The sequence below is a fragment of the Mycteria americana genome, chromosome 3, assembly GCF_035582795.1.
Source record: "Mycteria americana isolate JAX WOST 10 ecotype Jacksonville Zoo and Gardens chromosome 3, USCA_MyAme_1.0, whole genome shotgun sequence".
NCBI lineage: Eukaryota > Metazoa > Chordata > Aves > Ciconiiformes > Ciconiidae > Mycteria > Mycteria americana.
The window spans coordinates 131,328,241-131,356,226 of NC_134367.1; the positions used below are offsets into that span (position 1 = coordinate 131,328,241).

General features: G+C 38.5%; 1 protein-coding gene across 2 annotated transcripts in view; it reads left to right on the top strand.

Annotated features, from left to right (window-relative positions):
- Positions 1–520: 520 nt before the first annotated feature.
- Positions 521–27,986, top strand: part of PSME4 (proteasome activator subunit 4) — a 70,027-nt gene continuing 42,561 nt past the window's right edge. Inside the window, exons 1-15 of one of the 2 annotated variants that reach the window (XM_075497033.1) lie at positions 521–816; positions 8,350–8,490; positions 9,057–9,173; positions 10,650–10,709; positions 14,132–14,176; positions 15,530–15,679; positions 16,848–16,911; positions 20,231–20,305; positions 20,825–20,947; positions 21,474–21,566; positions 22,484–22,749; positions 24,308–24,494; positions 25,173–25,262; positions 27,062–27,126; positions 27,223–27,373. In XM_075497033.1, the coding sequence (XP_075353148.1) occupies positions 641–816; positions 8,350–8,490; positions 9,057–9,173; positions 10,650–10,709; positions 14,132–14,176; positions 15,530–15,679; positions 16,848–16,911; positions 20,231–20,305; positions 20,825–20,947; positions 21,474–21,566; positions 22,484–22,749; positions 24,308–24,494; positions 25,173–25,262; positions 27,062–27,126; positions 27,223–27,373 (1,803 nt within the window). In that variant the 5' untranslated portion in view covers positions 521–640. The remainder of the gene's footprint in view (positions 817–8,349; positions 8,491–9,056; positions 9,174–10,649; positions 10,710–14,131; positions 14,177–15,529; positions 15,680–16,847; positions 16,912–20,230; positions 20,306–20,824; positions 20,948–21,473; positions 21,567–22,483; positions 22,750–24,307; positions 24,495–25,172; positions 25,263–27,061; positions 27,127–27,222; positions 27,374–27,986) is intronic. The other variant, XM_075497034.1, reaches the window with a different exon arrangement.

Here is a 27,986-nt window from a genome sequence, read left to right on the forward strand (position 1 = left end):
AACTTTTTGGGTGAAGACCAACGTTCGATTCTCCTCTGAAGTTCTGCTCTTGAGAACAGCTGGAAAGTGAATGTTTTTATTCCGAATTACGTTGTTGGGACGGCGGCAGCTTTACGAAACGGGCTTTTTAATAAACCGCAAAGCCACAGAAAGTGAACTCTGAACTCGAGTAGGAGTTACGGCCTTTCCACCACATCGTCTTCCTCACCCAGCTGCCTAACGGAGAGCCTCGTGGCTGCACCCGCCCTTTCCGCCTCGGCTCCCCGAGGCTGCGGGGGCTACCCCCGCGCCCCGTCCGCAGAGCGAGGGGGCACAGGGAGCGCTTCCCCTCAGCCCGGTCCCGCGGGGTTTCTCCTTGGGAAAGCGGCTCTTGCTGCCGCAGCGCGAGGAGAAACGGGGCTGTGCGCGGGGGTACCCGGTACAGCGGGGCACAGCTCGGCGGGGCGGGGGCCGCCTCTGCGCGCTGCCCTCGGCCCCCGCCTTCCGCCGGAAGTGAGCGGGGCGGGGCGGGCGGTCGTTCGCTCACGGGCCGTTCCCCGGTGTGTCGTCACGGCGCGCCGCTGGGTGACCGCCGGGGGCCGGGCCGGGCCGGGCGCGCAGCTGGGGCGGCGGCGGGGCGCGAAGCAGCGCAGCGCCGGCCATGGCGCCGCCGCCGCCGCAGAAGGAGATCGTCTACAACAAGCTGCTGCCCTACGGGGAGCGCCTGGAGGCCGAGGCCGCCCGCTTCCTCGCGCAGATCAAAGACAACCTGGCCCGGGCCGTGCAGCTCCAGGAGCTGTGGCCCGGGGGGCTCTTCTGGACCAGGAAGCTCTCGACGTGAGTGCCCGAAACGGGTCCTTCCCCTTTCCCCGGGGCTGTTGGGGCTCCGTCCACCGGCGGGGCGGGACGGGGCGGCGGTGTCGCGCCCGGGGGTTAAGGCGCCTCGGAGCGGGGCCTGCGGGCTAAGAGGGTGCGGAGCCGGGGCGCCGGGCTCGTCCCTCCTCCGCGGGGCCGCCCCAGGGCCGGTGGGGCTGTTTGGGAGCGCGGCGGAAGGCAGGCTCGCTTCGTAACGGTTTCTCGCTGCGCCGCTTAGTCAGAGCCGAGCGGGTGCCGGCTGCCCCGTGCCCGCCCCCCGCTCGGCTGAGGATCGGGGGTGCTGCCAAGGCAGGACTGCGGGCAGGCGCCGAGGGCCGACCTCCGCCAGCGGAGCCCGGGCAGCCCCGCCGGCCAGCGCTGGCCCGCCCGGCCGGCTGCCCGCGCTTCCCCGTCGGTAGCTAGGCGTCAGCCCGTGGCTTACGCAAGGCCCGCGAGTACTTCGGCGTAGGAAATGGGGGCAAAGGTGGCTTCGTTTCCAAGAGCTCGCCTGTCGTCTCTGAAACTTTCCGAATTTTACGAATCAAGCTCTTGTGGGTTTGTTTGTTGCTTTTTTTTTTTAATGCATACTTGGCCACCTGTTTCACCTCTTGCCTTTTTAAGCAAGTTGTGCGAGATACCATCACCACGTAACTTCTGCTGTAGGGATGTGAAGTCTTTCTCAAGACAGGCTATTTGTTAGTTCAGTGCTAGCAGGATTAAATTCTGGCTTAACGCTGTGTAAACACCGTTGGTGCCCTTGATACCTTGGCTGTACTGTGGCACGGTGTAGTTTATGTTGATGTTGGCTCTGCTGTGTGTGCTGGCAAGGTGTTTTTAATACAGATAAAAACACAGTGGTTTCATAGATAGCGCTGACTAGAACATAGGTTTCTCTTGGTGAATTTTACAAAGTATACTTAACCCTTTTTTCTTAATAGCCACTATTTTGGACACTCTGGCACTGAAAATGGCATCATATGACAATGACTCCTGTAGCTTCAATCAGTAAACCGTATCTGTAGATGTTTATCATGTTTTTTTTGCTGAATGCTCCGTGTGCCTTCATAAATGGTGTTTGCTGTGTGCTAGAAACGATGAAATATGTGCGTTTTGTACAGTTTCGAAATCTTCACTTACAATTTTCCTCCTTATATAAGTAAATTTCTTTTAATATTAATTGGGAATTTAATGTATATTTGGCAGTCAAATCTGTTTGATATGTATGCATTGAAATGTAAGTGTCTTTATATTTGCCAGGAGGCATTCTTAGATAGAATTACATTGATGGTTGCAAAATGACTCACATGTTTGCGTTATGTGACAGTTTAAACCTGCTTGGAACCAGTTCAATACTGTTTCCCTTCCCCCCCCCAGCCATCTGCTTAGCTCATACTGGTTTCAGTGGTACCTGTTGCTTTTGTACCTGTGGTAGAACTTAATATACTAATTAAGTTGAAATAAACTGTGGCAGTTCTTACTATGAGAAAGGTCAGCATTAGCTAAATGTGGCACTTAAGTCCTTTGAAAATGTGCAGGGTTGTATCAGAATCACCCTATTACTCACTCTGTAAAATGTAATTACTGTTACCAGTTTAGGCTTCAGGGCAGTGAATTTAGCCTATTGAGAACGGCTGCTATGCTACTTTATGAATCACAGAAAGGTCAGGAGGCTCTAATTTGTGGTTTTCCACCTACTCTTTGAAGTTTGAATTTGTTGTGTGTGTTTGCAACTTGTCTGATGCCTGTTAGTCCTAAGATTTCTTTGTGGCATGTTATATGCAGTAAGACTCTGAATATGTTTGGATGCAGGCAAGGAAAGAAACAGTGGGCTTGGTTTAAAAATAAGCTGGCGTACTTAACAGGAGAGATGTTTTGCTTCTTAGTTTAACTTGACAAAGTACTTCTGCGGGATGAAATACGCTAATAAAAGTTGAGGCCTAGATGAAACACTTCCAACCATATGGTCTTCTGATGTCGTACCTGAGTCAAATTATAGGATAATGACAATAAAATCAACATTTTTCTGTCTTGTTGATAGTGGTTGATTCATCTCCAAATTAACTTACTACCTTTTTCCCTGCTGGCCAGCTACAGTAAATAGCACATTTGATGAAAAAAAAAATGCCCAGAATCTTCATAATGGTATGACCGTTGCTTAGCTTTGTTGCAAATGTCTGAATTATAAAAGCCAGTGTTCTCACGGTTTTCTGTGAAATAATTTATAATTTGGAACCCTGGCTGACATGTCTTTAATCTATTTCTTGTATAGATACAAATGTTAATACAAACTTTGTAATATGTACATACTTATAAATGAGTAATTGCATGCAGATTATATACTTGAATAGTTACACCTCCTCAGGTACTTACAACTTTATACAACCTGTATAAACCCTGTAGAGCATGAAGAATGAAAGTGAAACTCAAATCTTTTTTTGAATTAAAAAATTTGAGTATTGGTTCCTGTTTCACAATGACAGCTGAACCTGAGATCTTGTATTTCTTCTGTTCCCAACAGCTGAAAACATGACTTGCACGTAGTTATCTTAAGACCACCTGTTTCAGCTGCCTGATGTCATGAACTGAGTACGGGGGGGAAAAAAAAAGAGCAAAACTGGAGTTTATCAGATATAATGTCTGTAAGCTGATTTGCATAATTCTTTTATGCATAACTTTCAGTGATGCAAACTGGTTCTTTGGTTGGGATGCATGTGCAGAGTGCGGTAAAAGAACTTTTCTGTGAAGACAGAAATAGTGCAGTTACTTAAGTAACTTTCGACTTAGTGGGACTTACGCAAGTAAAACTGCTTGCCTCAAAGATTGGCATTTAAATCTGTAATCATTACCCCAAGATTCCTCCAATTTTGGCTAGTAAAATCTGTATCTTATAAAATGCTAATCCGGTTGTGAAAGCAGAAGACTGAATCTCAGTTGTATAACTTGCTACAGTGTGTTTGTGTGGGGAAAAAGCAGGTTGCATCAAAATCATTTGCTTAATGGACTTGCGTCATACTCTTATGGTCTCTAGGTCAAAAATAGGCTGCTGTTTCAATTTTTCCCCCTTTCACGTTATACACAGAAACTTTGTGTATAGATTTTTTTTTTTTTTTTTTAGAACATAGCCTGTAAATCAGCATATTAGTAGTATATGAACATTTAATAGTTACTGTACATGTAGTTGACTCTGCAGCCTGGAAAACACACAAGTGTCTTTCTGTGCTTTCTACTTCAGTAGGCAAGGGTAGAGTTTTTGGAGCTGAGGGACACGGTTTCTATTCCTGACAATGTTATTTTATGAGCTTGTCAGGTATAGGCTTATTACAAAATGACATTTGACTGTCTTGCTGTAAGGTGTGGAAAAATGCAGCTCAACTGTTTTGAATCAGAATGACAGGACACAAAGTTACAGTGAGGATGAAAACATCTCAGCTGGACTCTGCTGAAGTATTTTAATCACTATTGCTTATAAATCTTGTCTTACATCTATTTCCCTGTCATCTTTATCAGAAAAATACAAGCTTTGCTTTTGGACACATAAAGGATGTGTGTGTATACTGTATACATGTATATGTGTTTTAAATAGTCTTGTTGAGCATGATACATTGTTTTTCATATAATTTGTCAAAAACTGAGTTTTAGACCAATCATAATCCTATCCTGTGTGTTAGAAAATTAAAATAGATAGCTAGGAATTTAGGAGAGCGCTTTATTCAGCTTCATAAGTGAAGGCAATTTTTAACTGTAGCAGAGCAGCCAACTTTCTAGGGCAATTTAGGATGTCCACTTGATACGATAGTACATTTCCTAAAAATAGGTCTATTGTAATTGTGGAGTGAGAGACTGGATACCTAATACTTTTAGAATAGGGAATTTTTGGTGGGTTTGTGTTTTTTTTTATCTCCAGAGGCCCTGCACTCTGTGCAGAAGCAATGGAGCTGCAAACAGAATTTTCACTTCCTAATCACATTTTTTAGGTTTTGTGTGTGGGTTTTGTTGCTGTTTTTTTTTTTCTCTCTCTTCATGTAGCTGAACTCCAAATAAGAACCCAGTGGACCAGCACAATGAAGGACAATTTATTTATCCTTTTTGCAGTTGACTGGTAGAGTTTGAGAACTCATAAAACCTTTGATGGTTTTGTTAAAGAAGGAATCAAAAGAGAAGTGGAATTAAGATTTCAAGAATCATTGCAATGTAGTATTACCTGTTTTCATATAAGAAGTCTTATTTTTTTGGTTTGCAGCAATTTAGTTCTAGAATTATTTTTTTTCCCCAATAATGCAATTAGTAATTTTTTTTTTTGTCCTGAAGAGCTACCACTTATATGGTGAGCATGTATCTTTGTGATTACTCCCTAGGCATCCTTCAGGATTCATGAAGTCCTGCCTATATTCTTTTATTTAGTAATGGCGATATTTCATCCTTTGTGAGGGGATATTCTGAAAATGTTGCAGTTCCCTACTGTTACATTTTGTTCTTTTCATCTTGAGGAAAAGGTGATTAGCCCTTTTCTAGAAGTAATTATTTTCTGTAATTGTCTTAATGCACAGCTGGATGAGGGCAAATAACTGATGGTTTTAAAATCTGCCTCCCCCCCTACATAAAGAAGCTGTAAATTGCAGTTTGGCGTCTAGTTCTGCTTCTTGGGCATAGTGACATCTTTGTGTTCAGTATGTTTCCGTGTACTTTACTCCTCCTTCTGTTTCTTAATTAAACAGCATTTTGTATAATAGAACTGCTGTTAGCAAATGTCAAGAAAAGTAACCAGCCAAACATTTTATTTTTTGTTATATATAGCAATGCTGACAGATTAATTAGATTTCTTACGTAGTGTTTCTTTGTAGTTAAAACATTTTTCAGGCTTCTGCAGTTTCTTTTTTTAATCATACGTGAAGAAATTAAACCAGTATTGTTTGTTACTTTATGCCTAATATTATGAGAGTGGAGAAGTACATGCAAGTGCATATGACTGAAGGATAATGAATTGAAAGTTATTAAAGGTTAAACTTTATTTCAGAACCCTCTGTTCCACAGTGAAATGAGCCTTTGGTGTTGCTGTTTTCCTGCCGAGATGTGTACTGTCATGAAAAGGACAAATGCTCTTGTAGGCAAACTCCTGTAAAGTTTGGTTATTGCATCAAACACTGTCTTACCCTTTTATTAAACAGTAAGTGAAGACTAAGGGAAATGACTGAGTGGGAGTGATAGGACTGTGTGGCTGGTCATCTCTCATGGTCATCTAAAATCCCTCTGATTTGCCTGTTAAGTCTAGCAGGCTGTTTTCAAGGCATGTGCTTTTCCTTTGAGAGTCTGGGAATAGCTCTTATGTCTGCTTATGAAAGTTGTGTTGTCCTGAGTATTACCCCATTTATCCTGAAAAAGCTTCCAGACTTTCACATTGGGTTTTTCCCATGTGCAATGTATGCTTTTAGATGGTAAAATATTGCAATTAAAATAAGTATGATTAAGTTATATACTTCTGTTAGCCCTCACAAAATCAAGTGCCACCCATTTTTTTTCCTGAGGATTCTTTTTGCATCTCCATTTTATGCATGTGAAAAGTGTAGGTGTTCAACTGTTGACGGTGGAATTATATAGGTAGATAGTGTTTCTGGCCAATCCAAGTAATTTAGGTTCCTGTGGTAGAAGAGTGGGTTATCCTGTATTTTGTTCCTTTCCTTGTGTATTTGAAATCAGTAAAACACATTGAAATGAGCATTAGTGAAAATACTGCCTATCAAATGTAAAAATACCCTCCTGAAATCAATGGGAAAAGAAAAAGGGAAGTGGAAAGAAGTGCTGTAGAGTTGGTTGGGTTTTGTTGTTTGTTTGTTTGTTTTCTTCTGGAAACTGGTGATTATTGGTTTGCCAGAGCCCTGCAGCTGTTCTACTGTGTCTTCAAGGGAAACTGGAGGAAGAAGGTTGAAAAAACATCTTGCGAGGAAAGAGCAAGGGGACTTGGTATATGTATATTTAAGGAAACTAACTCCTTTTGGTAAGATTACTAGCTGTGGGTGATCCTGAAAGTAGAAAAAAAGTACTCAAGCAGTTGAATCCAAATCCCGTGTGCTCTTGTGTCACTGTGCGAAGTGTGCTTCATGTAAGTGTGTTTTATTAAGGCATCTGAATTTTAGTTCTCAAGTAGTCAGTTCTCCCGCTGGCAGTTCTGCGAGGAATAAAAGTTTACAGAAGAGTATGAAGCATTTGAAATTAAACTAAATTCCTCAGTGTCGCAGGAGTCGATTTCAGAAACCAAATTCAGGAATCAAGACAGTTTGTTTTCATTACGTACATGCTACATTACATGTAGCTGTTACATCAGTAACTGCTAATGTTTGTCCCTTTAAAGTTACGTAGCCTCTCTTACTTTCAAGCAGGAGTCCTTCAGAGACGTTTCCTTCCCTAATCTTTTCATGTGGTGGTTCCAGTGTAGGATTCTGCAATGTGTGCTGCCCTGCCTACCAAATAAGCAGTGTGAGATCTGGCATTCTTCACATTACCAGAACAAGCCTTGATGCTCCGCTGGTGTATATTTAGCAACAAACAATTCCAGCCTCTACTAAATCTTAAACAAAAACAATGAACAGGCTTCTCAAAAAAATTTTTATAGGGGTTCGTATCTTGTATGTTTTGTCTAACTGCTGCTTGGAGGACAGCATATTAGTAAGGTTTCATATGAACCTTTAAGAATAGTTGAAGCAGTAATAAAAAGGAAAGTGTGCCTCCCAGGTGAGTAGTAATTTATAGTTGTGTGACACATAAAATGCTGCACTAGAACCTTCTATAGGTTTTGCTGGTGCAGAATATCTTTTAAGACTTTAAATGTATTTTTTTTTTTTCAATCTCAACTTAAAAACAGCAAGAACTTCTTCCAGAGTTAGTCCTAATGGATCTATGCTTTTTTAAGATAGTAAATATAAGGGGTAGCAGTGGGACACAGCACCAGCAAAGCTCAGTGTCTGCATCAATTGTTCAGCCTTACTGGAAGCTATGAGATTTGGACTTTACTTGATATTTTTTTTTTTTGTTAGCATCTGGAGCGTGTCCTGTCTCCTCCTTAAGTGCCCCAGCTGGAAAGGATAGAGTATAATAAGGCTGCTTGTGACAGTTGTTGCGTTTTTGGTGGTTTTGGTTTTGTGGTTTTGTTTTGTTTTCTTTTTTTTTAAGAGAAATAAATACATGGAGATAGGGAAATATTAAATTTAATGGCTAGTACATTTTGAGGTGAAGTGAAAGAATATGATCCTTGTTTTTGTGGTATCTGGTGTGAGTATGAAGTTACGGTATTTGTAGAATCTTGGAAGACTGTAAACTTTATTCAGGCATTCTTTTTCTGTAGTTAGTTTCAGTTGTCAATTTTCCTTTGATATGTATCTTCAGGTTCTTATTTGTTGGACTTGTGAACCAGGTCTTAGTTTTGTTTCATTAAACAGCAAGTCAGATGGAGTCTGGCTCAGGCCTTAGATAAAATGGAAATGTTTAAAAATATTGCTGACTCATCTTGTGTTTTGTTTGTAGATACATCCGACTATATGGGAGAAAATTTAGCAGAGAAGATCATGTGCTTTTTATCAAATTGTTGTATGAGTTGGTAACAATTCCAAAGCTGGAGATCAGCATGATGCAAGGATTTGCACGCCTGTTGATAAACCTGTTAAAGTAAGTACAAATTTCTGCTGACTGCTGAAACTTTTGTCTCTAAGTAGTTGATCGTGTCACTTGCTTAATGTTGTTATATACTTTAATGTAACAGTATGTTCTGTTACAGGTTACTTCACTTAATTTCCCCTGTACAGATGATGTTGGTTAAAAAGAGTTCTCATTATGTGAACACCTTGCCTCTTTCAAAGATTCAGGAGTGGTATTGAAAGTGAAAGAATGTTGGGGTTTTTTTCCCCCCTGTTAGGAAAAGAAAACATCTTGGAGAGCCAAGTGTTAAGGTTGAATCTCAAATAGGGAGAAGATGAAGACTGTCTCACAACTTGATAATGTTTATTTCACTTAGTCAGACTGTTCCTGAAGATCTTGACAGCTTCTGTTTGTGCAGAAATGCTGCAAGTGGCTAGCTTTTTTTTCTTGCCTGACCTTCCTGCAGTTTGTGCCAAATGCTGAAGATAAGCGTAATTCAGAGCAGGGATCTGGGGTACTCTGATATGCAGTGTGTCGATGTAAATGTTTAATCCTAACGTGCTCATTGTTTGTTTTGGTTTTTTTTTTCCTGTTAGGAAAAAAGAACTGCTTTCCAGGGATGATTTAGAGTTACCATGGAGACCACTTTATGAAATGTTGGAAAGGATATTATACTCCAAAACAGAACATCTTGGATTAAATTGGTTTCCCAAGTAAGTTTGCATTTTAGAACATTTGATAGGCTAGAAGTACCTGTAATGCTTGGAAGTACTTTGAAATTTGGTTTTAATATCTGGAATTTGATACACAGTAAACATTTTGCTTATATTTCCTGAAGTATACTTTAGTAATTGCATGCAAGACTGTGCTAAATTATGTATAGCCTTCTGCTAATGAATTGTGTTTGTTACAATGTTCCTCTCCTTATGGGTGTGATTGAATTCATTTCTGAATATGCTGGAACAGGGATCTTCATCAACTTATTTTATGTTGATAACCCACAATTTAACAGATTTAGTGTTAAATTTTTAACGATATTCAGGTTAAATGTCTGCTGTTCAGTTACATAACACAGTAAGGGTTTGGGAAAATAAAAATGGTACTGTTCTTTAGTATGTGTACTGTAAGCATTCCCAGTATCTGTAATCTAGGTGTAGATCAGTATGCATACAAAGAAAAGTGACATGACTTCTATAGGAAATACATATATGTGTGTAAATATATATTTTCAAAGTGATGATATGATATGGACAGATCAATTTTTTTCCCAGTTAAGAATTTTAGACACGTTCTACTGATTTTAAAAATGAAAACTTGTTTTCTTTGCTTTCTTTATGCAGCCAATCCCTCCCTATCTGTCAAATTTCCAAAATTACAATTTTTCTAATAATTCCAATTAGAGAAGGTCCTGCTCTATAAATTACAGATTACAAGATACATTACATAGTTAATTCATTATGTTTTTTTGAATTGAAACTTCATGTAAAGAAATGCAGGTGAAAATACTTAATTGGCTTAAAAAAAAAAGCTTTCTATTCAGGGATATTGAAGTACTACTACTGCTTCCTTCTGTTGAGTGGAAGATCCTATTGCTGATAAGGGACATGAACAGAAAATGTATGTAGCCTTGTAACTTGTTACAGAGCATTTTATGCTGAATTTTTCTCTTGGCTACACAGCTGGAAAAATAATTTTGCTAACTATACTGTTCTGCTAAATTGCATTATTTTGCTAATTGTAGATATCCCTTGCCAGTGAAAATCCAAAAGAGCAGAGCCTTTTTTAATTGGTTTATTTTAGGCATAAGCCAGCACCTACTGAAACCACATACTTTGCTCTGTGGGGAGGTTGACTAGTCACTTTTTATTTACTATGTGAGAAACTAGCATAGTGGGCAGGAGACTTTTCCAAGAGGGGAAAGAAGGTTAAGCTGGGAGGAGGATATCAGTTTTGATGGTATGTCTGAAACTTCTAGCTTTCATTAACTGTATTAGATATCAGACACTCCATCTTAATATGCAGTGCGATTTGTTCTCATACGGTGTTTTTTCTCTTTTTTAACATCAATTTTGAGGGGTATCTTTTTGGTGGAAGTCAAGAGATATTTTTACAAGCTGAGTTGATTTGATTTATAGCTGTTAATTTAACTACTGTTTTAATTTTTTTTTTTTTTTTTTTTTTACATTCAGTTCATATCGACCAGGCTTGTCTTCACCTAAAACATTTGTGCTTAATGTATTACATAGGTGGTAAGAATGACTTTTTGTTTTGTTCAGCTCTGGCCGATGTGTAATCTTCTGCATGTCCTGTTAGATTGTAACACTTGTCACACAGGTGTAATTTTCTGCATAAATAATTGTATTGGAAAACCGATGTTAACATTACACCACTGTTTATGAGAATGTCGCACTGTATGTAAACCTTTCTAATTGGGAAACAAGATAGTGTGTGTGAAGTGGCTGATAAGTGGCTATAAGCTAACTAATTTAACCAGCATATATATTTCAAGGGTCAAATGAAAGATAAATTTTACTTTTGAATAATTGCTGTGTCTGAATATGGACAAAATCAGTATTGGTGTAGGAGTGCATGTCACTGAGTAAGTGTACCTTACTATTAAAAACGATGCAATCATGGAAAGTGCTTTAGCAGTGAGGTAATAGGTTCTAGAAAATACACCCAGCAACAACCTTGTCGCTGTGAAGTGTGAAACAAAGTTTCTGTATCGGAAGAGTTTACTGTGAATTTTTGTGGTGAAAACTATATCAGGAGTTTTGGTGTATACATAAATTCAGAAAACTGGTGTAAGTGGAAGTGGAATTGCAGTGTTTTTTGCTTTGTTTGGGGTTTAGGAAGCAATTTTTAGTTGTACTAATCCAATGAGAGATTGATATTTGGCTCACCATAGTTAGAAATTCACTAAAATAATATGTGAAACTATAGCTGGTTGCTCTTTTCATTGTCTTAATTTAAGCACTTGTAATGGAGTGTCCACTGCAGGGCTAGAATTGCACTTAAGGCCTGAATCTGTACTGAAAAACTGAAAATTGTGCTTTTTGATAATGTAAGAGTCAACAGTGTCAGTTTATATGCGAATTGCTTTAACTGAAACATGTTTCTCTCTGAAAATGCCGGGGGGGAAGCAGATTTACAAATTAATATGGTCATGCCCTTTTCAAAAGAAGAAAATAATCACGTAGTGCCAAAATGATGACTAGCGATAGGGGTTAATAGTATTGTTGGGTGGTTTTTAATATATCCATGTGGCGAGACATAATAATAATAAGCTAATAATACTTCAGGTAATAAGGAGGAACTAAAAGCAAAGAAAACTGAATGGGATGAGAAATTTTCCTTTATCTCACTAAATACGCTGCTGTTTCAGTAATTATAGGAGATACCTTCCAGCATAAGTGGCTTCATTATTTCTCGATTACAGAGGTTTTAATACCTTATCCACATGGTCAGCATCAAATACCTGAGCAAGGACAAGAGTACAAACTACAGTAGGCTGATCCAATCCAGTGTGGTTTATGTATATAGTTGTTTGCTGTTGTGCTCTATTAATCCCTGGCTAGGTTTAGTGGTAGAGTAGCATACAGAAATTTGCAGGTGCAATAACTGGAGTTATTTTTGAGCAATTCTCCAGTAACGGGTACGCAGAACGTCTAACCGAAAGTGGAACAGAAGCCACTGCTAAAAAGCTTGAGAGAGTTTGTTCAAAGCAATAATGAAAACTGTAACCAGCAGTCTCTTGTTCTCCCTAGCTGTATTGTCCTGTCCTTTTCTAACTAGTAGTCATCAAATGAGAATCTTACAAGATGTCTTCTGTAGTTGGTCTGTAGTTTAACTGTGTCTTAGACGGGAGTTTCCTTATGTACAGAATTGTCTGCTGTTGTGTTTTTTTTTTTTTTTTCTTTCTAGCTTCTGTTCTAAATTTGTGATCAGAAGACAGGAGGGGACATCCCTTTCAGTCTTTCTCCTTTGCTCTCTTCTGCTAACAAATGCTGAGATCTGACTGAAAACTTGTGAATTTGAAAGATTTGTTGATCTCTGGCATCAGTGTGTCTTAAAATTCCTCTGTCCTTCAGGTTCTCCTTAGTAATAGTTCACTTCAGTGGAGTGTGATAGTATGGAGTTAGCTTCTTCGTTTGTTTTGTCACACAAATACTTTTCATGTTAATCTTTAATGCTCTTAAGGAATGTTGCTGGTCTATGCTTTATTTATCTACTCTTGGAACAACAGTTATCTATTTCCTAATTCTTTCAAGAACAGTACTCACTTAAACGCAGAATCTTTATGAGCTTCTTGCAGAGTTTGATCTTATTTTTGCTTAATGAATGGTTGGCCATTCCTCTTCAAATTTTAGAAGCTGTTAGCTCAAATTTTTCATTCTAGGAGAGGTCATGGATTTACTTTGTCACTGTTGCATAAAATGTACAGAATTTTGCATCTTCTAGAGCGCTGCTTGAACTGAAGTAGTGTTATGAGGACTGGGTGGGCTTTTGCTGGCTTGCAGTGAATGTTGAGGTGTTGAAGGGAAATAGTGGTTTATCTACTTTATATTTCTGCTGGCTTGTATGGGATCAGTTTATTTTGTGTAGGACTAGAGAGGGAGTGTGTGCATGCTCATTATTTGTGTGTGTCAAAATTAATTGACCTAAACTGATCTTTGGTAAAACTCTAAAGATGATACACTTGCATCATCTTTTTCTGATCAAAATAGCATTTCTGTATGTTAGGTTTTGATGATGAACTAAAAGATGCCGTTTTTCTGTTGAAAGTACAGAAAGTACGTCTGAAAGATGTAGGAGGTTCTTCTGCCAGAACTTTTTTTCTGTTTTTCATTCAGGGAATGTTTTTTGGTAAAAGTGCAATTTAGTCTTGAGCTCGTCTTGTAATAAACAGAAGATTTGAAGAACATGACCGTTTACTACCTTCATGGTTCCATTGATCGATCCGATCTCTCTCCTCCCCCTCCCTTTTATTCTTTGAGTGTATTCTGAGGTTTAGTCTTTTTTAAGTGGTTTGATGGCATCCTGTGACAATTCATGTTAAAATGATTTCTCAAATAAGTTTTCTTGCTACAGATGAAAACACTTTTAAAATCGGCTATTAATTGTGAGGGAACCTAATGAAATAACCATTGGTTTGCAGATAGTTCGCTTCTCTTTCTTAGAACCACTGGACACAAACCAAAACCAGATTGAGAAGGACAGATATGGTATTTGGAGTCTAATAATAACAACTTTCTGAAGTCTGTTGCCTTTAATTATCTTACAAATACTTATGAAGTCCATAAATCCTTTTTTTTTTTTTCTGTTTGTCTTTTCAACTTCCCCTAAGAAGTTACCTTGCTTTGCTGGTTATTAATGAATAAAATACAGGATATTACTTAAAAGAAATGATAATTTTTCACTCTTTGCTTAAACGCAGTAAATACAAGAGTGGTATATGAAAAGTAGAACCAGGAGTTTAGCAGAGCAATTTTAATTATTATGGTTAGATCTGTGTAGAAGGCGATTAGCTACTGCATGTTCACAGAAGACATCTAATTGCATCAATAGTATCTTAAGCTCTTGAGGGAAAAATCAGCAAATGGTTGTTTATTTTATGCTGTCATTGAAATTTGGTAATATGTTACCCCTAATGTTTCCTTTCTTGTTTCAGTTCTGTAGAAAGTGTTCTGAAAACACTTGTGAAGAGCTGCAGACCGTAAGTGTTTGTTGGTTTGTTTTTTTTCTTAAGCCTGTATCTTTAATATTACTCTAAAAGGGGGAAGAAAAGTGTTAAAAAACCAACCAAACAAAAACAAACAAAAAAACCCTGCCCAAACCCCACCCTACTAGTCATTCCTTGGCTGATGATGTCCCAGCTGGTCGAAGAAGGTTGGAGTGGAGGGTAGAGACTCTTCTGGTTTACTGCATTATGAATGATCAGTACCTCAGGCTCATAGGTTGCTTAAAATGAAAACAAAATGACAGGCATGTTCCGTGGTATAGTATTTAAACAAAGTGTAAGTTTGTTTTTTTTTTTCTTTTTAACAGCCTTGTTTGAAAATCTGTTAATAGTTGGTTAAGCTTGGATATCACTAGCTAAGGCCACCACTGCTTTTGATCTTTCATACTCTTTTTATGTTCACTGGGAATGTGTGTGCCTGAACCAGTCTTGCGCTCTGCACTAATTGACTTTGTTAGCAGCTTAAGATACTGCAAAGATGCAGAGAAGAGAGTTGTTCTCTTCTATTTACTGTTCAAATGGCCATTTGTAGTTATTGTCTGCTTTCATGGGAGCAGTTGTTTCACATAGTGCTGTTGCTCCATTGAGTGTTCCTATAGAAGATGCTGTTCTAAACACATAATGTTAGTATGAGGAATGTAAGGATAAAGCAACCTTAAACTTTTCCCAAATTTATGTGGTTTTGTAGCTAAATGAAACCCCCTAGTTTTCAATGTTGATTTTTCTGGTATCTGTTATGAACACAAAAGTTACTGAAGCAGAGTGTTTTAAAAATGAAAATGTGATATTTGTCTCTTGAAAATTCTGACTTAAGGTTGGGACACTGATAATGCTACTTCCAATTGGCCCCATATCAACTGCAATAATTATGTTGTATAAACAGTTGTATCTGGTATGCTTTTTAAATACTGCATTGTATGGATATTTAGTTTCTTTTGAAAGAAATTCTGGTAGAGTTCTGATAAATGTTCCTCGTGCCTTAAGTAATCTTTTTTTATATTGCATCAAATGTGAATAGTAGTAGTTTGGTTTTGACCAGCCTTCACACTGAAATGGCTTTGCATTGTACAGAATCTTTTCTGGTTCAACAAGAATCTTCTTACATTTGTGGTCTTAAAATGATGCACCATGATGTCCTTGATCTTAAGTTTGTTTTTTGTGAAGGTTAAATGGAGTTGAGGACTGCCTATCTATTGCCCCTAGGTACATGGTCTTACTGTAAAATTAAGATTTTTATGACAAATTAATAGGTAGTTTTAAATATATTTAAAAAAGACCCAAACTTTCAAGCCAAGCCTGTATATGTTCAGTGGTTTTCCTTGTTTTCAGATATTTTCCAGAAGATGCCACTGCGGAGATGCTAGATGAATGGAGGCCTTTAATGTGTCCATTTGATGTTACCATGCAAAAGGCTATTACCTACTTTGAACTGTTTCTACCTACTACCCTTCCTCCTGAACTTCACCAGAAAGGTTTCAAGTAAGTGTAATTGAATGTCTATCGGTATAGTATTCTGTCGCAAATGCAAGAGATTATCTGTTACGGGATGACTTGAAGTCAACCAGCAAAATGAATGATGGCTTTTAACAGCAGTTTTAGGAGGAGTTCAAGACAGAAATTTTGTCAGCATTCAGCTTTTGTAAAAGTAACCTGAGGGAATCTTAGTACCTATTCTCTAGTGAGTTCTTCCTTCTCTAGAGTAAAGCACACAGTATACAACAAAGCAACTTAATTGAATTAAATGCACTTTAATTCTGAAGGAATAGTCTCACAAGTTAAAATCATTAACCGTAGCACAGCTTTAAGTCCTACCTTCTATTTAATTTGGGGTAGCTTCTAATAAGTCCTTCATGTAGGTTAAAGTACAGCTGTTACTACAGATTTGGGATTGTGAGGTAGAGGTCTTCAGTTCACTGTCAAGATGTGGAAATGTGAGACAGTCAGAACACTGCTGTAGGGAATGAGTTTGAGAGTTAAAGGATAAACATTTGCAGGATGGGACAGTATCTGGATCGCCTTTAAGGTAGAACTATTGAACTTTGAAATATAAGCCAGTGATGTTTAGTGCATGTAGAGATTACTTAGGCTGGTTAGGTTAAAAGTATATTTGTGATACAGGGTTAGTGAAAACTTCAAGGAAGGAAGCGAATATAGTTTATAAAGGTGAATTTAAGTAAGGGACTGGTATGGAGGGTTTGCATCCTTGGCTTCAGATGAATTCAGATTAGAAGCTAATGGCGCTTGTAACCATCGGTCAATAGGGACGAATTTTGGATTTTAAGGTAGAGGGAAATGAAGTGTGATTTATTTTCATCTGTTTTACCTGTGTTGGGATGGCAATATGTAATGAAATGGTGAAGCTGAAGTAGATAAGGAAACTCCTGGTGAAACACTTGTGTGAAAAGTGGGGATCAGAAAAGAGTAAGAGGAGGAGAGGTAAAGAAGCAAGGACTGAAACTCAGGATCAGTTTGGGGGTAGGGAGGATGCCGTGGGAGACAGTGATACAAGCATGTCCATGTTGATCCTTGCTCTTGTTGAGTGAGTTGAGGGGCAGGTGATTTTCTGCAACCACCTGGCAAAGTGAGGGATAAATATCCAGTGAGGGAGCTGCTTTCACAACATTATTTTAATTCTGTTCTCTTGCAGGCTTTGGTTTGATGAATTTATAGGCCTTTGGGTGTCGGTTCAAAATCTTCCCCAATGGGAAGGGGTAAGTATTTACTTTTCACCTACACTAGAAGAAATCCATTTAATTTTTCCTCAGGGTGCTTGGAAGGCATCAAAGTCAAACAGTGATATAATGGATTTTTTTTTTCCCTTCTGCTTTAACTAGTACAAGAAAGCAGAGACAATAATTTCATGATTGTTAGCAAGCAGTTACTAGCTGAATAAATGAGACTGCACTTGTGCTTGGTGAACATTGTTTAATGGCTAGCTCAGGCAGCTTTTCTTTCCAGCCTTGGGAATGCTGGCATTTTCCAGACTCCCTGCTGATGCTTACAATGATGCAAAGTGCTATTGTGATTCTACAAATTGTAATTCTGTAAAGTCCCATCTTTTGTATCTTAACACATCTTTCATGATCCCTAATTTTGAGTAGTAGTGCTTTGCCTTGCCTGCAATGAGTTGTTGTCGTTTTTATTTTAGGTACAGTAAAGAACCTGTACTCCCCTTGGCCAAAAATACCTTTGGGCTATATCTTTCAAGGAAAATAGTCTACCGTGTACCTGTCTGCCTTTTTTGTGGGTCTCATATGACAGCTTGGGAAATAAAATAAAATCTGATTCTTGAGACACCACCACCAGCAGCTTAGGTGCTATTGTTGTCAGCTGACCTGTACCTTAGCTTTACTGCAGTGAAACTTGGCATGTCACCAGATTTCTTCCATACTCAGTATGAACATAAGCTCATTGACCATCTGTCTCCTTTTACTAATCTCCTGCCTATATACACAAGGAGGACTTCTCAGTGTCTTTGGAGAAAGCTGATTTCCAAAACACCGTTGAATGCTACCTTTGTAGCACATTCCATTTCTGGCAATTTCTTTGTGAAAAGGCTTGTGCGTAGGTCTCTCTGGTTTGAGTTATGTTTCATCACAAATAAAGGAAGACAGTCTTTGTTCCAACAGTTGGCAATTGTCCAGATTTGAAGAGGGGTGATTGCCAAAGTTTTATTTGAGATTGTCTGTAGACACTTTTGCATCTTTCTGATCCAAAAACTCGCAATTCTGTCTCCTCTTTCTGACAGAAAGATGACAGCCTGCACTTTAATATCATGATTTGGTTTGTTTCTGTCAGACGGTCTAACAAATAATGATCAACACTCTTTCATAAGTTATCTCTGATATTTTTTCCCTCTTCCACTGTATTCTGACAGTTTGCTCAGAAGGCCCAAACAATTTTATTTTTCCCCAAAGCTTTCATTTCTTGTTTCCTTTGCTGTCTTGTCCACTTCTTAAGGGCAGGCTTGTTCATTTCATCAAGCTTGGATGCAGATAATTAGGCATATGGGTTCTGACTATGCAATCCAATTTAAGCCTCTCTACGCTGCAAGCTTTTTCTCAGCTTGCTTTGGCAGGAGTTAGATGTGCTGTTTGAAGGGGAGCTATAGAATCAATTGCCTTTGTGGATGGTAAGGGGCTTTTTTTTTCAGTGAGTATTTCCTAGTATCAAACAAAAAAGGTAGATCACTTAAGAAAATGTAACGCTTGTCTTCAGGCTGTGTCAGATGTGACTGTCCTGAATTGCATTAGTGGGTTTCCCAAAGCTATCATGTCCTTCAGACTGAGAGGTGAACTGTTCTGTGACTATCTGTCTCTGAATTAGGCAAGATTATTTAGGGCCCTTCCTTTTGGCTTCACCATAGCTTCAAGATACTGTTAGAGGCATCAAGGCTCTTGGAGACCTGATAGGTATTTCCCTGTTGGGACAAGCTCATAAAAGGAGTGTTGGTGGATTATGTGCTTTCTCACGATCAGGATATGAGAGTGAGACTTCATCATCTCCTTTTTTGTTTAGTCCTGATAATGCTCTTTCCTGAGGACATCTTTCAGTTCCCTTTTGGACTCATGAGACTGTCTTCTGGCAATGGAGTATCTAATTCTTCATAGTCACATACTGCCATCCCATCTAACAGCTAATGCCGGTGACCTTTACAAGCCACAGATGTGTATAAACCAAAGCTTACAAATGTGACGGCCAGTCAGCACAGGCAAGTGCACTTTAAGTAGGATGGATCCTGCAGAAGCTAAATAGCCCTTCAAGATGTGTTGGTTGAATTTTCTTCAGTGTCTATATATAGATGCTGTATTAGACCAGTATCCACATTCATCTCATGTGAGATAACTTTAATGGTGAGGAAGCACCATGAGATGAACTGACAATCATAAGCACTTGCTAAGCTGCTCCACCTCAGAGTTCCCATGGAATGTGTGCATGGCATGTCACTTTCTGATCGAAGTTATCAAGAACCAGGACGGTGCATTGGCAGCCAGAGTGGGTAGCACAGGGCCCTTTCCCTTCCCAGAAAGTGGTTTGTCTTTGAATACCTGTTTCTTCTCTTCCCAAACCTCCTGTCTTCTACAGAGACTATCTTTCTCATTCGTGCACAGAAGAGGATTCCTAATGTGTTTGTTGGTAGGTTCGCATTCTTCAGAATGTTCCTTAGGACATTTTCCAGTAACCAATCCAAATAGTCCTCAATGCAAAGGCTATGAAAGTAGGTAGCAGGTTTCTGTTAAAGAAGTCGATGACATCGCCAAGCTAGAGCCTGTTCTGTTAGGAGGTTTTTACTTTGCTTAAGCTGTGTTGTGGGTTTGATGGGAAGTCTCTGTTGTAACTGTCACCTAGAGTTTGTTCCAAACCTTTGCTGCAGAGATCAATAGTCTGCTATGCCCAGTTGATAAAATGGTGGTAGCGTTTGAAGGACTCTACAGCTTAGCACAGGTGTCTTTCTGTAAGCTACTACTAGGAGTCTTCTGCTCTGTGGAAGCTGTTCAAAAAGGGGAAAAGATATTTCTTAGCAAAAGCTAAAGTCTTTGACATCATACAGGTCAAGTTTGTCTATTGTTCATCTACTGTTCTTCAGAGTTGTTCTAACAACAAATGGATGAGAATTAAAATGTTAGTGAATGCATTCTGCCTTTCATGTTAATTCACAGAGCATGGGGAAAGGGAGAGTGTGCGTACACCTTTTAAAAGTACTATTAGTACGTCTTTACATTTGAAAAAAAATTTGAAGACATAGGGGTGTGTATTCTGACAGGCTACCTCTCCCAGAACTTAGATCACAATTACCTGCTTTGTAAGTGCTCAGAGGAGTAACAAGTTGGACTCCTGAAGGTAGGAATTCAGATGCATTATGAAATACGGTATTGGTGGCTTCTGATAGAGTGAAATCTCCCTTTACAAGTGCTTTAGTGCCATGGGTAGCTTTTTATCTTGCATCTATCAAGTAGATTGGGGGGTTTGTGCATCTCTTATTATAAATATATTCTAATGAATATTTCCTTCTTTTATGGTTGTTTTCAGCATCTAGTAAATCTTTTTGCTCGCTTGGCCACTGACAACATCGGGTACATAGACTGGGATCCGTATGTACCAAAGGTAGTATTTCTCATTTTATGAAATTAGTGCGTTTACTTTGAGATAAGTCTTCCGTGTTACTATGCTAAGAATGACTCATATTCCCTGTACAGGTCTTATATTGCAGTGGCCCAGTTTTTCAAATTAGGTGCATTCATTTGAAGACCTAAGTTTAAGTTTGAAAATTTGAGCCATGCTTTTGCAACAGACAGCATGGAAATTTTTACTGTTTATTACCTGACACCAAACCAAAGCAACAACGTACTGTACTATACATGTACTGTCTGATTGTATAACTAATCCCACGTTCTTGTGTAAATGGCCCTTCATGATATTCTTTTGACAAATAGTATGTGTGACCTTCAAATCTTTCAGCTTACAGAGTGTTTTAAAGATGTTCATAGCAGTTATACTGTTAAACAAAACCAAAACCACCAAACACCTTTTGATTAGAAAATTAATTTATGTCAGGTTTATGGCATAAATTAATAAATTAATTTTAATAAATTAATTTATGCCAATTATTTTTTCTTTTTTCAGATTTTTACCAGAATTTTGAGGAGTTTAAATCTTCCAGTGGGAAGCAATCAAGTTGTTGTTCCAAGATTCTTAACAAATGCTTATGATGTAGGACATGCGGTAATGTGGATCACGGCCATGATGGTTAGTAACATTTTCATAGAGTGAAACAAAAACTAATGCAAAGCTTTAGGCAAGTATGTATTTAAAATTAATGTTTGTTCTGTTTAGCTCACAGATGAGCTCACAGCTCAAAAATGTTTGTTCTGTTTAGCTTCTGTTTAGTGTGTTTTTAGGCTATCTTTTGCCCAAGTACATTGTTTCACTGACAGTTTGGAATGTGCACGGAAAGGTTTATTTCACGGACGCTGTCTGTGGCATTCTGGAAATGAACAGCCAGCTACAGGTGCCGCTGTGGATACACACCTGGGACCTGCTGAACAATTGAATGACTCTTTTAGGGTGAACCTCATCAGATCAGATGGGGAGAACTTGCTACTTAGTGCTGAGCTGAGGGTGGGGAAGGGAGGGAATTTGCAGATGTGGTTTGATGCTTGGAGGTATTGCTGTGGTGAGAATGCTCACTTGTACCTCGTACTACTGTGTTACCTGTTCATTTTAACTTATTCTGTAATTTATGTAATAAAATTCCGTGGTTTATTTTTTACAGGGTGGACCAAGTAAACTAGTGCAGAAGCACTTGTCTGGATTGTTCAATAGCATTGCCTCTTTTTACCATCCTTCGAACAATGGGCGCTGGCTGGTGAGTTTTTTGCATGTCAAGACAATAACTTTGGCTGTAATTTCAACGGTCAAACCTGTCAAATCAAATGTGTTAATAGATGCACTATGTGCTCCAACAGCCAGATTGTCTGTTGGTTGTATAATATTTTGAGGCTTTAATTTTAAGATATGTGATTGTACTGTCATAGAAATCATCCTTTTATCCAGATGTCAGGACCACAGCTAATGGGAGTATTCTTCAAACATCTAATTGAAGTGCAGTTAGAAGTCTGAAACTAGACATCTAATTCATATATAGCTTGGAAAAAGAAGTCAGCACTTTAAAGGAGGGTGATACACAGCATCAGTATTACTTGTGTGACATAGCTTTTGTATTACTGACCTACTGTCTCCAATTTAGCAAAATCTAGTTTTGATTAACCAAAGCAAAAAAAGATTTTTAAATGCATATCTAGTTTGATGAAGCATAACTTTTTGATGGTGTAGCTAGTGGAGTCTTCTGCTAGAGAATGTTAAGAACCTCCCTGTGATAGCTGGTATAAAGTACAGATTAAAATAGCAAGACTGTTCAAAGCAATGCCAAAAGAGCTGACTTGTTCTAGAATAGGGTATTTGCTTACATGTGAATGTGCAGAGAATGCTCTCGGAGATGTCCCAATTACTAGTAAGTGATCTCGATTCTTGACTATATCCTTTGTATATATTTGTTGTGATTTTTTTAAATCAAGGTATAGTGCTGGCAGCATAACTGTTAATATTTTGGGAAATGAAGTTTAATGATAAATTATGACATTGTACTTTAGAGCTCTTCTGAGCTTTCTCTTATTGTAGCTGTGTAATTTCAAGAATATTGGCTTATTAATTGTCTGTACACTTAAGCAGCTCAGATTCTGCTACTGCCAAGTAATTGAATAGCATTTCTTGTATATTCAACAGAACAAACTGATGAAACTACTTCAAAGATTACCCAGTGGTGTTGTCAGAAGGCTGCATCGTGAGCGCTACAAGAAAATTACTTGGTTGACTCCTGTGCCTGATAGTCATAAACTTACTGATCAGGATGTTACAGACTTTGTAGAATGCATTATTCAACCTGTTCTTCTGGCTATGTTTAGTAAAACTGGAAGCCTGGAGGCTGCCCAAGCCCTGCAGAACCTTGCACTGATGCGTCCTGAATTAGTAATTCCACCTGTACTTGAGAAGTAAGTTCTGCATAAATGTTACAACTTCCCTGTTCCCTTCCCAGCAAATAAATATGCAAAGCAGTCATACTAAGCGATAGGCAATTTCCTTGCTGCGAATGAATGCTTGCAGTGAGAGGAGCTGCTAATACACACCCTGAGCAATCACCTGAGTCAGGATAGAGAGGGAGTGAGGACTTTGTTTTTTATTTGTTTTGTTTTGTTTTAAAATACCTGGCAAATGGAACAGTTCTGGGCACTGTTCATAGTCCTCATGTGGTTTGCATTTTTGTTAGCATATTGTATCAGATAGTGGGTGGATCAGTTGAAAAAGCAACTTTGTACCCTTTATTCATGAGCCACCTTGTACTTTCTCACTAGCTTTCAATTGGGCTGAATATAAATGATGGTATTGCGTGTTGTGTAGTAATGAGCATATGTTTTATACTTCTGTTTTGTGTCAGAGTATGTTACAGCTACAGATTGTTTAAAACTACTTCTGACTTCATAAGCAAATCACTAAAGTACGTGCGGTGTAAAATACTTAGTTTGTACTATTACTAATGTCTTGGTGCCTGAAATTCCAGGAAAAAAAAAGTAACTCCTTCCTGCCCCAATGAAAAGCTCTCTTCCTAGTCGCTATCAATTTTCCCCCTCCTATGCAGTCTTTTGTACTTTAACAACTCGTATTGTAAAAACAGTGGAGAAATGAGTTTGTCTTGAAGAGCCCTTCCTGAATTCCATACCTTCCTGACTCAACTGTTTGTAAAAACTTGATGAACCTGCTCTTATACAAAAACATTTCAAGCATAACAGTTCTAAGAAGGACAGCAATGGATGCCCGTATTGGGTATGACTACTCTTTCTGTTTTGAGAGCAGACTGAACGTCTGCTCAGTAGTTCAAACTATCACTGGTATGTTTGCCTTGGCTGCGGTTCCAAATTCATTTTGTTGAGTAGATGTAGGTCCTTTGTGCTTTGAATGATGTAGGGCAAGGGTAGCACTATGACTCTTGTTTGAACTGTAGGTTGTTGATAACAGTAGGAAGTATTACGCAGTTTGCTAAAAAGTACTTAGTGTAAAGAAAGGTTTAAAAATCACAGTAACTTAACAGGTTTTTATAAAAAAGATGTGGACTTTAATGTAACATTAAGTAATATATCTCTTATCTATTTAGAGGCAGTCAAGGCAAGTTTTCATGCTTGCCATAAGAACCTTACGCTTTTAAGTACACAGCTTGCATTAGCTTAAAGTTCAAACATGAAAATCATCATAGCTTTGAATCTAGGAGCCCACACAGTTACTAATTCCTGTGCTGCAACTACTAACAGATTATTTAATCCTGAATTTGTTGTGAATAGGACTGATTAAATGAAAGGAACATTTTCTAATAGAGCAATGTTAAGTCCACTGGGAAAAGATTAGAAAAAAAATTTGGAACCATTGATCAGCTTGAATTTTTCTTGCAGAAATCTTGTACCCTTTCTGTAGAAAATAACACATGCAATCTACTTTTATTTTCTTTGAAGACTTCAGAAACATTATTGTTCCTAATACGACTGCTCTTAAACTTTGTAGAACATATCCTGCACTTGAGACATTGACAGAACCTCATCAGCTCACAGCTACTTTAAGCTGTGTAATTGGAGTAGCTCGTAGTCTGGTGTCTGGGGGGAAGTGGTTTCCTGAAGGTCCAACGCACATGCTACCTCTACTGATGAGAGCATTGCCTGGGGTGGATCCAAATGACTTCAGCAAATGTATGGTGAGTGTATAAATCTTACCTTTTTTTAGAAGATAGTTAGCCAACTAGTTCACTCTGAAAGCTTTTTTTTAATATTCATATGAAAGCGAATAACTTATGTTTCCAGAAGTTTTCAGCCTGATTTTGTTCCTGCACAATTTTATTTGTAAAAGGTCAATATTACAAGCCTCTAACTTATGATAATGCTTTTGGCTTGTCACACAATGCTGAGTGAATCTTTAACACCAGATTGTGATAAGCATTGTACTGACTTTTTGGGCAGCTCTAAAAACCAAGATAAAATAGATGTTCCAAAGCTCCTAGCAAATATTCCTAGTCTTTTAAGATCAATAGGAAGACTTTTATCACTAGGTTTTCATCAAATTAGGTCCTAAAAGCCCACATCTTCAGGAATTCATATTAATTGACTATTCAAACAATGTAAGCATTATAGGGTCTTTGTAACTTTAAAGTTCAGCACAAAATAAGTGTTACTTTACTCAGAAAATATGCACAGTGCTGACTGGTAAGTGTTATATGTGAAATCGGAAATAACGAGGTTTTGGGGTGAAAGAATTAGGCTCTGGAATTTTTTTTTATGTAATAATTTGCTTTAGCTCCCATACCTTAATTGCAAAAGCTTTTTAATGTGTAGAATACAGTAACACTTATTAAAGAGCTGTTTGCAACTCTCAACAGATTACATTCCAGTTCATTGCAACATTTTCTACTTTGGTGCCTTTAGTAGATTGTTCATCTGTGTTGCAAGAAAGAGATGATCTTTCAGAGGTAAGAGTGCTGTGCAGTTATAAAAACAAAAGTATAACCTAGTTTTCAATTTAATTTCTAGCAATGTAATAATATCTTCTGAACTGTAACAGGTTTGCTACTCTCTTTGTATATGTAAAACTACGTTAAAAAAAAAAATGCAACAAAAACCAAAGATGTGGATCACATTTGCTTCTGGTCAGTGTGGTAGAGCTGACATCAGCATGCAAATTTGCCATGTATTCTTAGCATTGCTTCTTAGCGATAGGTTCTTGTAGAGATAATGTTAAATTCAAATAGTTTAATATTTTTATGTCAAAACTTAGCTGCACAAAGCTCTGTGTAGTGTAATTTAACTCTGAGCTTCCCCTGCTTTACATAGCAGGTTGGACTACATGGTCTCCAGAGGTCCCTTGCCATCTAAATTTTTTCGAGACTACTAAAATAGCAGCTTTGTTACCATTAAATTTTTGAAACTTCTTGTCACCATAAAACATTAAGGTAACAATAAAGAATAACAGAAAAAACCAGATGACTACAGTGTTGCTGTAAGTTGTATATATATCATTTCTAGTTCAAAACTAGTCCGGCTTAGAGTGAGGTAAAAGGTAACTAGTTGATTGTCTGGGAGACTCTGGAAGGAATTTGGTCTTCTGTTAAAACAAACAAACAAAAACACACAAAAAACCCCCACCTGGAACCACAAAACCAAACACACAGCACCCCACCACCCCCCCAGCTGTTTGTATTTATTTTTCAAAAAAGAAATGCACTCTTTAACTTTTCAGGGCTGTTTTCCTCCTATGGGAAATAATTTCAAAACATTCACACCTCTTTAAAGTGTTCCTGCAGTCATGCTCCTCTTTTCTGATTAAGATTCTATTGCTTTCTCTTCAGATGCTTGTTAATCTCTTCCAATCAAGAGATAGTAACATCATTAGACAGTGAGCCTCATCTCCCTCTTCTGTGTTTTATCCTTTGCTGCCCCTTTGTTATTAGACACGGTCACCCCACCTGTTTGCTGCTTTGGAGTGCTGTTTGTATTCATCTCTAGTTTTAGAGCTCCTTGCACTCCATTTCTCCAGCATTGTTCTAATACTTTGTCCTTTTCTTCTCCACATAGCAAAAAATACAGGAGAGAATGGGAAATAGTTTTTCTGTTTCTCTGCTTATCACTAGGCATTTGATAACAGCAGTTCAAGCACAGACAGTGAAGCTATAAGTGGTATATTACAAATGAGGCAGCAGCAGTAGTGTCTGCTATGGTAGTTGCAGCTGCCATGTAAAATATCTCATCCACTGCTGGAAGACTCTTCTTGTAGCTCTGAGAACAGCTAGTAGCTACAGATTGCACATATTCTGAGTGCTCAGCTACTGGAAGAAGGTTACTTTCACTGCCCCAGAGCTGCAGCACTTGAAAATTAACAGAGGAGTTTGTATGCTGAATGTTTAATATAAATATGTTGGCAGAGCCAAGACTGCCACCACAGTTCGCACCCACTGACCTCCTGCTGGAAAGGAGGATCAGTAGTAAGGCCAAAGGTTGTATCCATGGAGGCAGACCTGATCTCACCCTGAGAGGTTATTTGGCTAGACATCAAGGCTAGGAAATTTGATAGGAGAGTGTAAAGAAAATGTACTAATCGTTTCGTGTAGCGTACTCGAGACTATTCAAACTGTGATGGGAAATGCACTGTAGTCTCTAAAATTTAAAAATTTGAAGTGTTTTTGAAGTACTTAATATAGGAAATAAACTTTTATATTATGTTTCCTTAAGAAAAGCCAACCTTTTGTGCTTCTTTTGCATTGGAAAACTGTAGGTGGAAAGAGAATTGTGCTCTGCAACGGCTGAATTTGAGGATTTTGTACTACAGTTTATGGATAGGTAAGTAAGCTAAGGATAGGTGAAAGCTTGGCATGAAGAACTTAGTAAAACTTTCAGGTTCTACTTACTAAAATTGTGCTTATTGTATTTGTGTAGATGTTTTGGACTTATAGAGAGCAGCACGCTAGAACAAACCAGAGAGGAGACGGAAACTGAGAAAATGACTCATCTAGAGAGTCTAGTGGAATTGGGTCTCTCTTCTACTTTCAGCACAATCCTTACTCAGTGTTCGAAGGATATCTTTAAGGTATGTAGAACATGGGCTTTCCATCTAACTTTAAGAGGCTTAATTTTCTATTGTGAATGACTGGTGCATTCAGGTTCTTCCTTCCTTCTTTGTCCTGTTCTGAACTTTCACCTGTAACCAAGGAAAGGGCTGGGGGGACGGGGACTTCATGTCAGTTTGCTTTATGATTTCACGTACGTCAATACAGAGCTCTTACATTCTTGATGCTTTCTTAGGAGAAATCATTCTGACAGCTTATTTTATCACTTTATCATTTTAGGCTGTGATTTTTTTTTTTCATGTCTTTTGACAGTAATGCTAACCTACCCCCAATCCCCTGCTTTCCTTTTCTCTCCTTCTCCCTACCACTTTTTCAACTGGGCAAAAGAAGCTGTTCAAGGAGCCATGTGGCTAATGGGATCAGAAAAATTACCTGGATTAAAATAACTCTGAGGGAGGGGGGTGGAGAATCCATGTTGTTACACAGACAGATTCTTTCCTTGCAGGTTGGGTTAAAACATTTTAATCTGTTTACATTATATTATGTATATATTTGGAGATGCTACGTTTTGTACATTTTGAACCATTGCATTGGACGCTTTGGTATGATTTTGTCTGGCATCTTTTGGTTAAT